At 34.2% G+C, this 12022-nt stretch overlaps 1 protein-coding gene across 1 annotated transcript; it reads right to left on the minus strand.

Annotated features, from left to right (window-relative positions):
* Positions 1-914: 914 nt before the first annotated feature.
* Positions 915-6597, minus strand: LOC131053641 (large ribosomal subunit protein uL29z). The gene is made up of 4 exons (XM_057988251.2): positions 6439-6597; positions 6141-6276; positions 5697-5853; positions 915-1276 (listed from the first exon to the last, which is right to left on the minus strand). Exons 1-4 carry the CDS (start codon positions 6440-6442, stop codon positions 1202-1204), a joined length of 372 nt encoding a protein of 123 aa, XP_057844234.2. The 5' UTR covers positions 6443-6597; the 3' UTR covers positions 915-1201.
* Positions 6598-12022: the final 5425 nt, after the last annotated feature.

Genomic DNA, 12022 nt, shown 5'->3' on the forward strand with positions numbered 1-12022 from the left:
AGGATTTGTTCCAAATATGAGGCATGACTAAGGCCTGTGATAGCCGCAAAATTAAGAGTTGTTTGCTCTGCTGTAAGACAGACTCCACTTAATTGTGTATGGACTGTTATTTGAAGTTTCAATGTGCAAGGTGGTGTGTGCCGCACGCCCCCACAGAATTTGCTACCAAGGCCACCACCATCACCCTGTTCCTCACCTGCCAACATACATTGTCCGGACCCTCTCCATCACAAATTCAATTCCCACTGAAATGCCTCATCTAACCAAGAATCGCCTGGATACGCATGTCAACAACTCCAAACAATTCTAATCCCCAAAAAAATACCCTATCCAATTACACAGGTATCTAATACCCAAATCTGATTCCAAAGTGAATGATACCCAGATACACAGGGTTTTCTGTCAATGCATTAACATGATCATAGATTCATCTAACAAACAGAAGCTATTTAACATATCACTAGTTAGAACATTATAACCCGTAGCTTTAGCTATCTCAAAATGCCCATCCAACATTAACTACATCATAACTCAAAAGCGATATGACAATACAACTTCGATAATTATGTTGAGACACAAACATCTCAAAAATTCAAAATAACTTGAGGAAAACCTTATGATTCACAAAAGTTCTGCCAATAAAGGTACATACAATCTAGCCAATACATTTATTTCAATTCAAACTCTGGGATTTCTGGTGATATTATGTTTAAATCTAAAAAACTGTAAGAGAAGCACTTAAGAAAAGAAGGGAAAGATTTTGAAGGAAAAGGAGTGGATTAGACTCATTAATCACAAATGCAATGAATATGATCAATAGAATAATGCCTCTGTCATTCATATGGAGCTAATTTATATAATTTATTAATTATTATTATTAATGGCACCCACATAAATAAATTGTGCAGCTCTGGTGTCTGTTAGTCATTTGCTTTTACCAATCCTATTTATGTGTAGAATTTAATTTAACTCTCGACAGTTTAAATCTGTATTACTTGGTACAAAAAAATGGGGACGGTTCTCAACAATGAACCACATCCATATTTTTCCATCAATGATGAACATTGTATTACTTGATCATAAATCATATTACCAATTTATAGAAATCACTGTTTAACAATGAAAACTCACTTTATCAAAAATACCCATTGGGTGTGCAATTGGCAATTCTACAGTTAAAGACCTTAAATAGTCCTAATCTCTAGACTTTAATTGCATAATTTCTCATAGGGAAATACATATCCTTTTTCTTCTCTCTCTCTGTCTTCAATGAAGCCTGAAACAAAAATGAAAAAGCGGTTCAAATTAATAATCTATTTTAACAAGAATTATTAGGATATTAATTATGTTGGAACTTCTTGAAACAAACATCCTGTCGGATAAAGGTTTCTTCAAAAAACTGCATTCTTATATAGGTACATGTTAATTCATTGTTTTCAAGATGGATATGCACAAATCAACAACTCTAACAATTATCAGTGCAAAACCATTACACGGCCTAAACTGAAAGCCATCCTACGTGAGTGTTAAATAAACTGCTAAATAATTAATATTAGAATATCAAATGCACGATCATACAGATAATACAGACTTGCAAACATTGCTACAAAGGCAACCAATCTCCACATAGGGCACAGACAGTAACTGACCAAGGTGACGGGCAAACCATTCAAAAAGGTTGATTCAGAAATAAGGTTACACTTGACACTAGCTAATTTAATCTAGCTTTAGGGTTTGCATCTAGGGTTTCATTCATTCTTTACATAAGGATTCATTCAACCATTGGAACATATTCTCTTATGCAATCAATAAAGAATTATCAGGTTGTTGAGCATATTATTCTTGCTTGATCTCCTTTTTGTGACAGATGGTGTGCTTGCAGATGATTTTTGTTACAACTGAATGTGGAATAGGGAGCGTACTAGTTCCAAACTTTCGCCTTTGAATCATAAGGATTACAAGCAGCAAACAAGTTACTCGAGTTGGCCACTTGAAACACCTATTTTGACCATTTTACAGAGGAAAACATATGTGAGTAATCTATCAATCTGCTTTTGTATCATGTTCTAAAATAATTTCCAATGCATCTGAGTAATATACCCATCCACTTTTTGGCCATGTCTTAGTTTTCAAATCATCAAGACTCCAGTTCAAAAAGGCAAATCTGGAATTAATGGTGCAGAGACCAGAACAATTTTCACAACTAACACTACTACTCAGATATGTCAGTATGGTATAAGTTCAAGTGGCAAAACCATTGTGGTTTCCAAACTGACCCCAGGTTCACATTGCCAGGAAACGTTGATATAGCAATTAAAACAAGCGGATTATATTATCCCCTTTTAAAATTGTCAGTCACAAAATCTGAGCATAAGCAAAAATTGCTTTAAGGGAGATATACCAAACTAATGAAACCTGATATCCAGGCATTAATCATGGGTATGTTAGAAAAGAAATCAAGGGAACCTTAACACACCAATAAGTAGAACAAAAAGCTAGGGCAGTATTATAACCGTTAACCTATTTCACTTTTGGATTGAAATAGTCATCTACAAGGTGTGTTTTAGGACTTAGAAGGAGATTGAGAATACTCTCAAGAGGTAAGTGATTAATTATAAAATGCTTTAACCATGTCATAATGCCTTATTTTGTCAAAAATTCGTACACAGTCTTATTGTTTTACTAGGTCTACATGCATGATCATCAATTCCACGATGCATGAGCTTTGAAAAGAGTTCTTACTTTGAGAGGAGCTTGATTTCCAATAGGAATAGTCGACCTCATTAGGGTTTTGATCACTTTTAGGTCTTTTTCCGTAACATCTGCAAGTTATCATGGCAGCCAAGACCTTTTTTACACCTCAATATGAGAGCTTCAATGGAAGATAGAGTTGAAAACTCTTATTATCAGTTCCCCAGCTGGAAGATGCATGCAATGTTGGTTTTGTTGGTGTTCAGTTTAAAAGCTGTGAAGAATCTGCCCCAGGACAGTTGGACGTAAAAAGGCATTCATTTTGGAGGAAATGAGGTTAGAAATGGTTGTAGGATCCATAAATATCACTGATTCTCGCTTATGCAAACACATGCACGTGGAATATGAAAACTTCCATAAACCTTGTCCACCACTTGTTTCGGCAACCAAATCAAATCTCCATAAAACTGTTAAAGTTGTCTTTAAAACCCTCATTAAGAAGGTTAAATACCCTAAGGTAATTAACCCTGTAATATCACCATCATTCATTGTTCTGGATGTTTAAGTGAGGATTTTAGTTTTTACATTTTTGATATGTGCATCTAACCATGGATGAGAAGCCCTTGAGCATAGTCAAGGAAGGATAATAATTGGTTTACTGGGAAGCTCAAACGAACAGACCGAGAATCAAGTGTGTGTATCCTTTAGCATTATCTGATGAAATGAAGAAAGTTGCAAAATACGGTGAACTTGGCAATAGAAGACAGAGTTCAGTCCAAAGGTTAGAGAACAATGCATCTTTGGAATCTTGAGAGTTTGATTGAGATGCCATAAAAAAAATTCGGGAGGTGAAATGTATCATTAAGGCAACAATACCTAAGAGAAGAGGATAAGGCTACAAGAGTCACAGATGACGATTACATTTAACTGCCATTAGAGAATATAATGTTAAACAATGGACAGTGCAAAAGAAAGGAAGCAGGACACTCCCACAAATGGTCAAGTCATGAGATGCTTAAACAGCAACAAACTAGGACAGTTCAAGCCTAAATGATATTAAAAAATGCTGTTCCTCTATTTGGTCTTGTCCCAATGTTGTATGATGTATGGCAAAGTCATAGTAATGGTGAAACCCTAATTAGTTGATTCTTGTTACCATTCAAGTGTTAACAGAGTATTGTTAAAGTGCAAAAGAAGGAAAAGTGTCATGTTACATGTAGACTTTCTAGGACTGTCATAACAAATGGGTCAGACCTTATCATGACAGTTCATGACAAAAGATAAGGAAGCGATATTGAAACACTATGAGAAAGTGTGACAATAACAAAGGAGACCATTATGATAAGGACAGAATGAAGGATTAGTTAACAAATGATGGATGACTGTGAGGCAAATTATAGTGTATGAAAATTCATGAAAAATTCAAAAGATAGTCATTTAGAACAGTTGACAGAGCAGTTGAAGGTCACTGTCACATGACATTGTTTTGTGATTATGACACAGAGGAGATATTACTATCATTAACATAGCAGTCTTTAAGTGGACATAAGGTATAAACATGAGGGTTTATGACATTAATGACAATCATTAAATGACAGTCCTGTGAGGATCTGATAGCGGATGTTAGGCAGGGGATTGACGAAAGAAGACTGAGCCTTTCCAAAAGAAGATATGGTCATATAAAAGATCAAAAGAACATGATGCATAATTCAGTGAAATGTGGAAGTGCTACAAGAAGATGACAGTATGTATGGTGATTGAAAATGTGAAGTGTTGATGATGATCTAAACAAGCCTCAATACTAGAAGACACAATATATGACAGTGAGAAGTAAACACGGTCCTCACAATCCCATGGAAGACAGACCTAAAAGGGCATGACAGTTTGCTATGCCTAAAAAAGTGTCAAGATACTTTAAGTGGACAATCATAAGACAACCTAAAGACACACATGACAGTCTTATCATGATTTTGCAAGTCAAATTCATGATGATGGTAAGACACACGACAGAGTTTATGGCAATAGATAGTAATAATAAGGAATAGAAGATGAAGTTGAAGACAGTCTAGGAAATTGTCTTTCTAATCGCAGTCACAGTGAAGGGTGTGAAATGCTTATCGGTCCCAAAGACAGTCAAGAAGGTATGACAGTCATAGGAGGGCAGTCACAGGGATCATGAAACCATAAAGAGCATGTTAGAAGACTTAAAGCACAAACAATGGAAGCTGTGGATAAACGACAGAGGACAGTCCAAGAATGTGGATTAAGGCTATGAATGAGCCACAAAGACACCAACATGGCAAGTAAATGACAAAAGCAAAAAGCAATCAAAAGGGGCATTTATGGCTTGCTGTTGGAAGGAAGACTGTAATCATATACATGTGAGATTGACAGTCAAGAAGACCATGTTCCATGCCCAACAATGTTGAAAAGGCAGCATTAAAGGATTATCCACAAGGAATACACATCTAAAGGAAAAGGAGGAAAGATATAGGGCATGAAAGGCATGGGATAAATGTGAAAAATGTTTCTAAGTGGACGGTAAAAGAGTTATGCATGACAGCCACCATAGTAAAAAGGTGAACAATCATTCACAGTCATGAGTATGTGAGAAAGAATGGTGTAAAGACAATGAAATAAGAGACTATATAAGATTTCCACATTTAATTGTTTTGTGAGGATGAAGGACCTTTTGTTAGTGCTTTAACCATGATTGATTGAGCTTGTGGATGGTGAGCAGAGATGTGTAGCAAAGTAGAGTAAGCAGAGGTTGCAGGGTAAAGAAAGACAGCTACAACATTTCCTGAGAGAGCCATGGTGAAAGTTAACAAGCATGAAAATCAGGGAACATTGTTAGGATCAGTCAAGGCTAAGGTCAGGGGATGTAAGGTGACAGAAACAAAGAGGGATTGAAACAGGAGTAAAGTATGTAGGAGCTGGTTCAAAAGGAATTGCACAAAATGCATGTTGAATCATTATATAGGGTCATCGGATTATCACAATACCTGATGTTTGGTGAGACGTCGCCTAATCGCACGAGTCTTCTTTGGGCGCAGGTCAAGTGGCATGTACTTCTTCTTCTTGAATGCCTCTCTCAACGCACTTTTCTGGGTCTGGGAAATAACAGTCAAAACCTGTGCTATCGATTTCCTTACCACTTTGCTGAAAATAAAAACAATTCGGCATCAAATTAATAGTACATTTTAAATGAACCAAAACAAGATAAACTGAAACCTCAAACAAAATCAATAGGTACAAAGCTTTCTTACAAGAAACAAATTAATTCAAAACAAATTGGCTATGCAAATCAATAACCCCAGTTAAAAAACTCAAAAAAATCCCAATGGTTGCACTAAATCCTAACGACCACAAATTTTACAAAAAACGCACCAACCTCAGCAATATCTGGAAAACCTTCAAAACTCGATATTAAAGGAAAAAGCACTTACATCTTTGAGAGCTTGTTGGGAGCTCCTCCTGTAACCTTAGCTACCCTGAGCAGTGCCAACTCAGCTTTGAGCTCCTTCAGCTGATTCTGCAGATCTGACTTGCTCTTTGTGCGCAACTCATGAACCTTGATCCTCGCTGTCCATTACAAAATTACCATAAAAATCAACAAAAGTCAAAGTATCCACAATGTTCAGTCCAAAATCAATACATCAGACTACTAATGAATATGAAAAGAAAATGTAGATTTATGAACCACGTTTAAACAATTTTCAATCAGAAACATTGAAGATTTCTTACCCATTTGTTATCAGAGTTCCGTCGAAATCCGAAACCCTGCGTAAAATATCACCTTACCAATGAACCCCTTTGAGAAAAAACTGCAGGCAAAAATGTAAGATTTAGGGTTGTCTCTTAATAAATACGATCAATTGTGTATGCCATGCCTGAGTAGACAATAAGCAAAAGTTGTTATAATTTTTTATAAAAACTGCAGGCAAAAATTTTTAGGGGGGAACAGCAACCTATTGTCCCTTCTTCCTCACTTCAAAGAAATAAAAAAAATTAATTAATTTTTTTTTTTTTTTTAATTTTTTATTGTAATAAAAGTGGATGAACCACTGAAATTATATTAAATCTTTACTATTGGGACATTTGTGTATAAGTATTGGCAATTTTAAATGTATGATTATTGGGGCATTTTAAGTAGGTATGGAGCGACACTTTGAAATGATCTAAACTGTCAAATTCAATGTACACAAAATTAGTTATAATGATTACTTGTAAGCTTGGGAGCGCAAAATTGGCTATAATGATTACTATAAGCTTTATTAGACACAAAAAAAATATTTTATAATCACCTTTAAAAAAATAATAAATATTAAATTTAGCACACAAATATCTCATCTAATTCCTCCTTAAGTAGAGTTGATGACATCAATGCATGAATATAGTAATTCATGGTTGAACCATCTTATAGCCTTGATTTAGTCTACAATGCCATCAACTTCAATACATACCCTATCTCAATATGATAGGGAGACTCTCATACTAAGAATAAATAGTTTAAAAGAAGAATTAAAAAGGGGTCAAAATGGGCTACAACAAATGTACGAGTGGGTAATTGAAGCCTCAAACTTAATGTATTATTTCTTTTCAATGAGTTTTGAATAAAATAATAATAATAATAATAATAATATTATTATTATATTAATTTAATTATCTTTTAAGAAATAAAGTTTTAAATAGAATAAATTAAAAGGGTAATTGAATATGGTAAAACTTTTTTCGACTCTTAAGGTATTAATTTGATAATTTAGTTATAGTTAATAATATGTAATATATTATTATGTTAGGAATGATAAAATTAATAATTGTTGAATGGTATGCTAATAGGTATCTTCATTTAGTGAGATGTTATAAGTAATCATGAAAAAATTAAGTACATGATACAAAACAAAGAGTTGAAGTACATTGTTAGTATTACAAGTCTAAAAAATGATTTAAAAGATCGATGAAAATCTGACTAAAGTACTACATGATTAATGTCAACTATTTTGCACTCGAAGACTTGAGCTTTTAACTAAATGCAATGATTTTCATCAAACTCCTTCCAAAAAAATCTTCCCATGGCCGCCTCCAAATGTGGAAAAGCTTGTCACCAGGAACTTAAAATTGTTAGTGAGCTTGTTAGTATGCCAAGATATATATAGGAGCTTAGGTCTATGAATTGCAAGACATCAAATGTAAAAAGCTTGATAAACTTCATTGATGTAAAATCTTGATCTACAAACATTCAAAGCTTCCATACTCTAAACAAACTCTTTGCATCCAATATTTAATTGTCTTATTTCTTGTGGCCTTGAGCTACTTTATATAGCTAGGTTGGGTGAATATTTACAGTTTCAAAAATAATAGAAGTTCATGGGGCTCACGTTTGGTGGTCTTGAGAGATTCAATATTCAAAATAAGAGGGGCTCTCACATACAAAGTTCACTTTACTTTATGCTTTTGTTCTTGGCAATCCCTAAAAACCTTATGCAATAGAGCTCAACAAATGGGCCTGAGTCCATGGTATCTATACTCTTGAGCCCACAATTATAAGGTAGTGGCCAAACAAACTGAGGTTTCACATGTGGATGGCATGTTGAAGCAAAGGAACATGAAGTTTTGTTACATATCTTTTTTAGCCCTCTAGACTATGTTATATTTTGCTTTGCATTTTGATTATGATGCTAAAAATATGAATTATGAATAGTCAAAATATGATGATGAATTAATTCTATATTAGTTTGATATTATTTTAGTTTATGCTCATATAAAATTAAATTACATTCAAATGAAAAGATTGTTATACATCATCCTATAATGATATATTTAGATGTACGTGTATGTACACTAACTAACTAACTACCCATTGGTTTGATGAGGTGGATCCAAGATATAGTTTTTCTTTCCAATATTATTAGGGAGAGCATCACTAGAGAGAGAGCAACAAATCTAAAAGGAAGTACTAAGACAACCACCTTTCTAAGAACAACACACACGCCCACATAATTTAAGCTGGTCAAAATGATTATGAATATTTTCTGTGAGATATTTTGATTCTAGTGTATAGGTTGTTCTTGTCTATGAGTTGCACGATATTGAAATGTTGTATACATTACTTTATCTATATATTGATGCCTATATTATTACCCTGTTTAAGCATTGTCTTCTCTTTTAAAACCATCTAAGTCTATGACTCTCATTAAGTTAAAAAATGGTCTTAATAATTTTTGTCTATACTTTGTGTAAGATTTAGCTATGAACAAGAGAGAAATAACATGAAAGAATAAGTTGTATTCCTGTCAAGAATGCAATACAATGGATTTATGATAGTACATAGGAGACCCCCAGGTTAAAAAGGCCAAGGTGAAACATAGAAAGGCATGAGATTATGACAAGTGTCTTAATCTTATGACGTGATACATAAAGTGACAACTTATCACCCACTTAAGGTGGAAAAGTGATAGTATGATGTGTCCACTAAAGGTGGATCACCCACCTATGGTCAAAAAGTGATAACATTATTGATGCTCTGCAAAATGGACAAGGTTAGCCAATGACAAACAACACAAGACACAAGAAATCATTAGTGTTAGTCAATCAAAAACTAATCTAAACAGGCATATCAAAAGAGATACTAAAATCATGCTAATATATCTAACAAATGAAACAAAGATAATAAGGCATCTCCAAATGCCTCTTGGCATGCTCTTAGCTCCTTCTCCCTTGTTCCTCTCCTCTCCAAGTTCCAAAATAGTGTAGCTCTCAGCAGCTTTTTGCACTATGGATGCTTATAGAGGATTGAGATTTGGGTATTTTGCTCCAAATGTAAAATGAAAAGCTAAAATACTAGATGCTATTTAAAAATGATTGATTTTAACCAAAATAACAAGATTTTAGTTTGCTATGCTAAATGCTCTCTAAAATACCTATAGGTTAAATGCATACAAGTTTTCAGGATCTGGATTATGAAGAAATGGGCTCTATTTATAGGAAAAATGGAGCAATGGATGGTTGAGATTGAGCAATCTCAACAAGGATCAGGATTGAATGATTTCAAATCCATGTGAGGGCTTTCAACCCAATCCCAAGATGACAAGTGTCAATGTGAGATAGGTTGAGAGGGGAGGGAATAAGCATTAAATGCTTGATATGACCTTGGGAGTTAAAGTCAAGGTTAGTTGAATGAATAAACTCTTTATTCAAAGAATAAAGCTTTTATCCAATGGATAAACTCTTGTGCAAAGGCAAGAAGGATAAATATGGTCAAAGCAATAAATGCTTGGGGGGACAAGTTTGAAATAACCATAAATGGTTATGTAAGAGCCATAAATGGTCATGTAAGAGCCATTAGTGGTTTTTGAAGACTTTGGAGGTTAAGTTGTTGAACACATAAAGCATTAAATGTTTTTCAAAGACTTTTGAAGTCTTTGAGAAGTGACTCCATTTTGCTTAGGAATGTGACAATAATTAGGGGATGGATTAGGCTAATTAGGAAGGGGTTAGAAGAATCTAGAAGGGGATTTAGGAATGCAATTGGATTTGGTGGGTGAGGGAAAATAAGATTTTATTAAAATAAAAATTCATTTATTTTAATAAATGTGTGCAAGTTGCATTTGTAGGAAAATGCAAGTGGGAGGGGGGATAATGATTTAAATAAATATTTTTTTTATTTAATTTATGTAAAAGAGGAATAGGGGGATTTAATTAAATAAATAGATTTTATTCATTTAATTGATTGTGAATTTGTTATAGTGAATTAATTAAAATAAATTGAATAATTTATTTAATTAATAGGAGAATGTTTGAAAATGAATTAATCAAATATTTATTTAATTATCTGATGGCTAGTGAATTTTTAATCAAATAAATAGCAATTATTTATTTAATTAAGCTGGACAGATTTGTGTGATTACAATTATAAAACCACTAAAGGTGAAAGTTCCACGTGAGGTGGAAATTAATAACATGATCTAATACTACCAAAAGTGGAAATGATCCTATGTGGTCTCTAAGTAAGCTTAAGTGAGAGGTGTAATTAGAACTTGGGTGAAGAAATAACAAGGTACAACACCTTAATTGCAACACCCCCCCTTAAGTGCAACTTAGGGAGAATGTACACAAAAGAAAACAATGCAAGATGGGTCCCAACTACTAGACCATGTTAGGCACCCATGTACAAACACAATGCAATCTCTCACAAATAAAGAAAAGGAGAAAAACTAGTGAGAAAAAATTGTCCCCAAGACAAAGGTGAAAATATAAAAGACTATGAATGAAGAATGAGAAGGACAAAATCCCATGTGAGGAAAAATTCCCCTCGTAAGAGAGAAGAAGAGAGACCATGTTACCTCCCCCCCTCCCCCTCAATGTAGAACATGCACCAATGATAGATGCTCCAAGTTGTGTGTAGAAGATGCTCCACAATCATCGTAAAACTATCCTCCCATTAGGAAGAAGCAAAACTAAAGATGTATGTACATGAAGTCTTCCCAATCCTGAAATGAATATGCAGGAAGAAATCTCAAAATGTATAAAGTCTTTGAAAGTTGCTCAAATGTCCCTGTGTCGATGCTAAAAGTTTCCCCTTCCAAATCAAGTGTACTAATCCACAAAACTGAAAAAGACAATCCAAGATCTAGTGAAGTTGAATGAAGAACAAGATCCAAAGACACAAGTACATCTTCTAAAGATAAAGAGACCTCCTCCAAATGTTGTACGCAATTATCCACATTCATGTCAAACTCAAAAGAACGATCATGTAAAGAATGAACAAGAGGGTCAAAGTGCTCCCTCACAACAACTAAAAAGGATCATCTCCATAAAAGAGAAGATGAATTTCATAAATGGTATCTCCCAAATCTACGAGATAGGACTCCACAAACAAACTTGTAATGTCTGTCAAGTAGTCATCCCAAGGAACTACATCTAGACGACAATGTATATCCTGATGCACTAAATTACAAGAAGCCAAAACTATAGCAATACAAGCATCATCAAGAGCAACAATATATGTGATATCAATAGGAGGAGAAATAATGCAAGGCTCAAGAACTTGATCACATGTGAGAATACCCAAGTTCAAGTAGTCAAAGTTCTCCTCAAAATTGGAATCCAGACTAGAAGCATGATCATCATCTAAAGAATCAAACTCATCAATAAGAACAAAAATTAAAAAATATACAACCAAGATGCATGATCCATCACTCCAATAGATATTATAGCTCCACTCTCCATGGCTTTGATGATAACTAAATTAGGAGTGAGGTCCACAGTCTTTCTCGTAGCACTATGAGTGATTTGATAGATGGAAAGGAGATTGTTTGTCAAGTGAGGT

The sequence above is a fragment of the Cryptomeria japonica genome, chromosome 2 (assembly GCF_030272615.1).
Source record: "Cryptomeria japonica chromosome 2, Sugi_1.0, whole genome shotgun sequence".
In the NCBI taxonomy this organism is placed as follows: Eukaryota; Viridiplantae; Streptophyta; class Pinopsida; order Cupressales; family Cupressaceae; genus Cryptomeria; species Cryptomeria japonica.

Bases quoted from the DNA above. Each gene is read 5' to 3' on its own strand.
- LOC131053641 (XM_057988251.2), bottom strand. The intron at 5,854-6,140 runs GTAAGTGCTTTT...TTTTATTTTCAG, and splicing joins CCCAACAAGCTCTCAAAGAT to CAAAGTGGTAAGGAAATCGA. The intron at 1,277-5,696 runs GTATTGTGATAA...TTTTTGTTTCAG, and splicing joins GACGTCTCACCAAACATCAG to GCTTCATTGAAGACAGAGAG.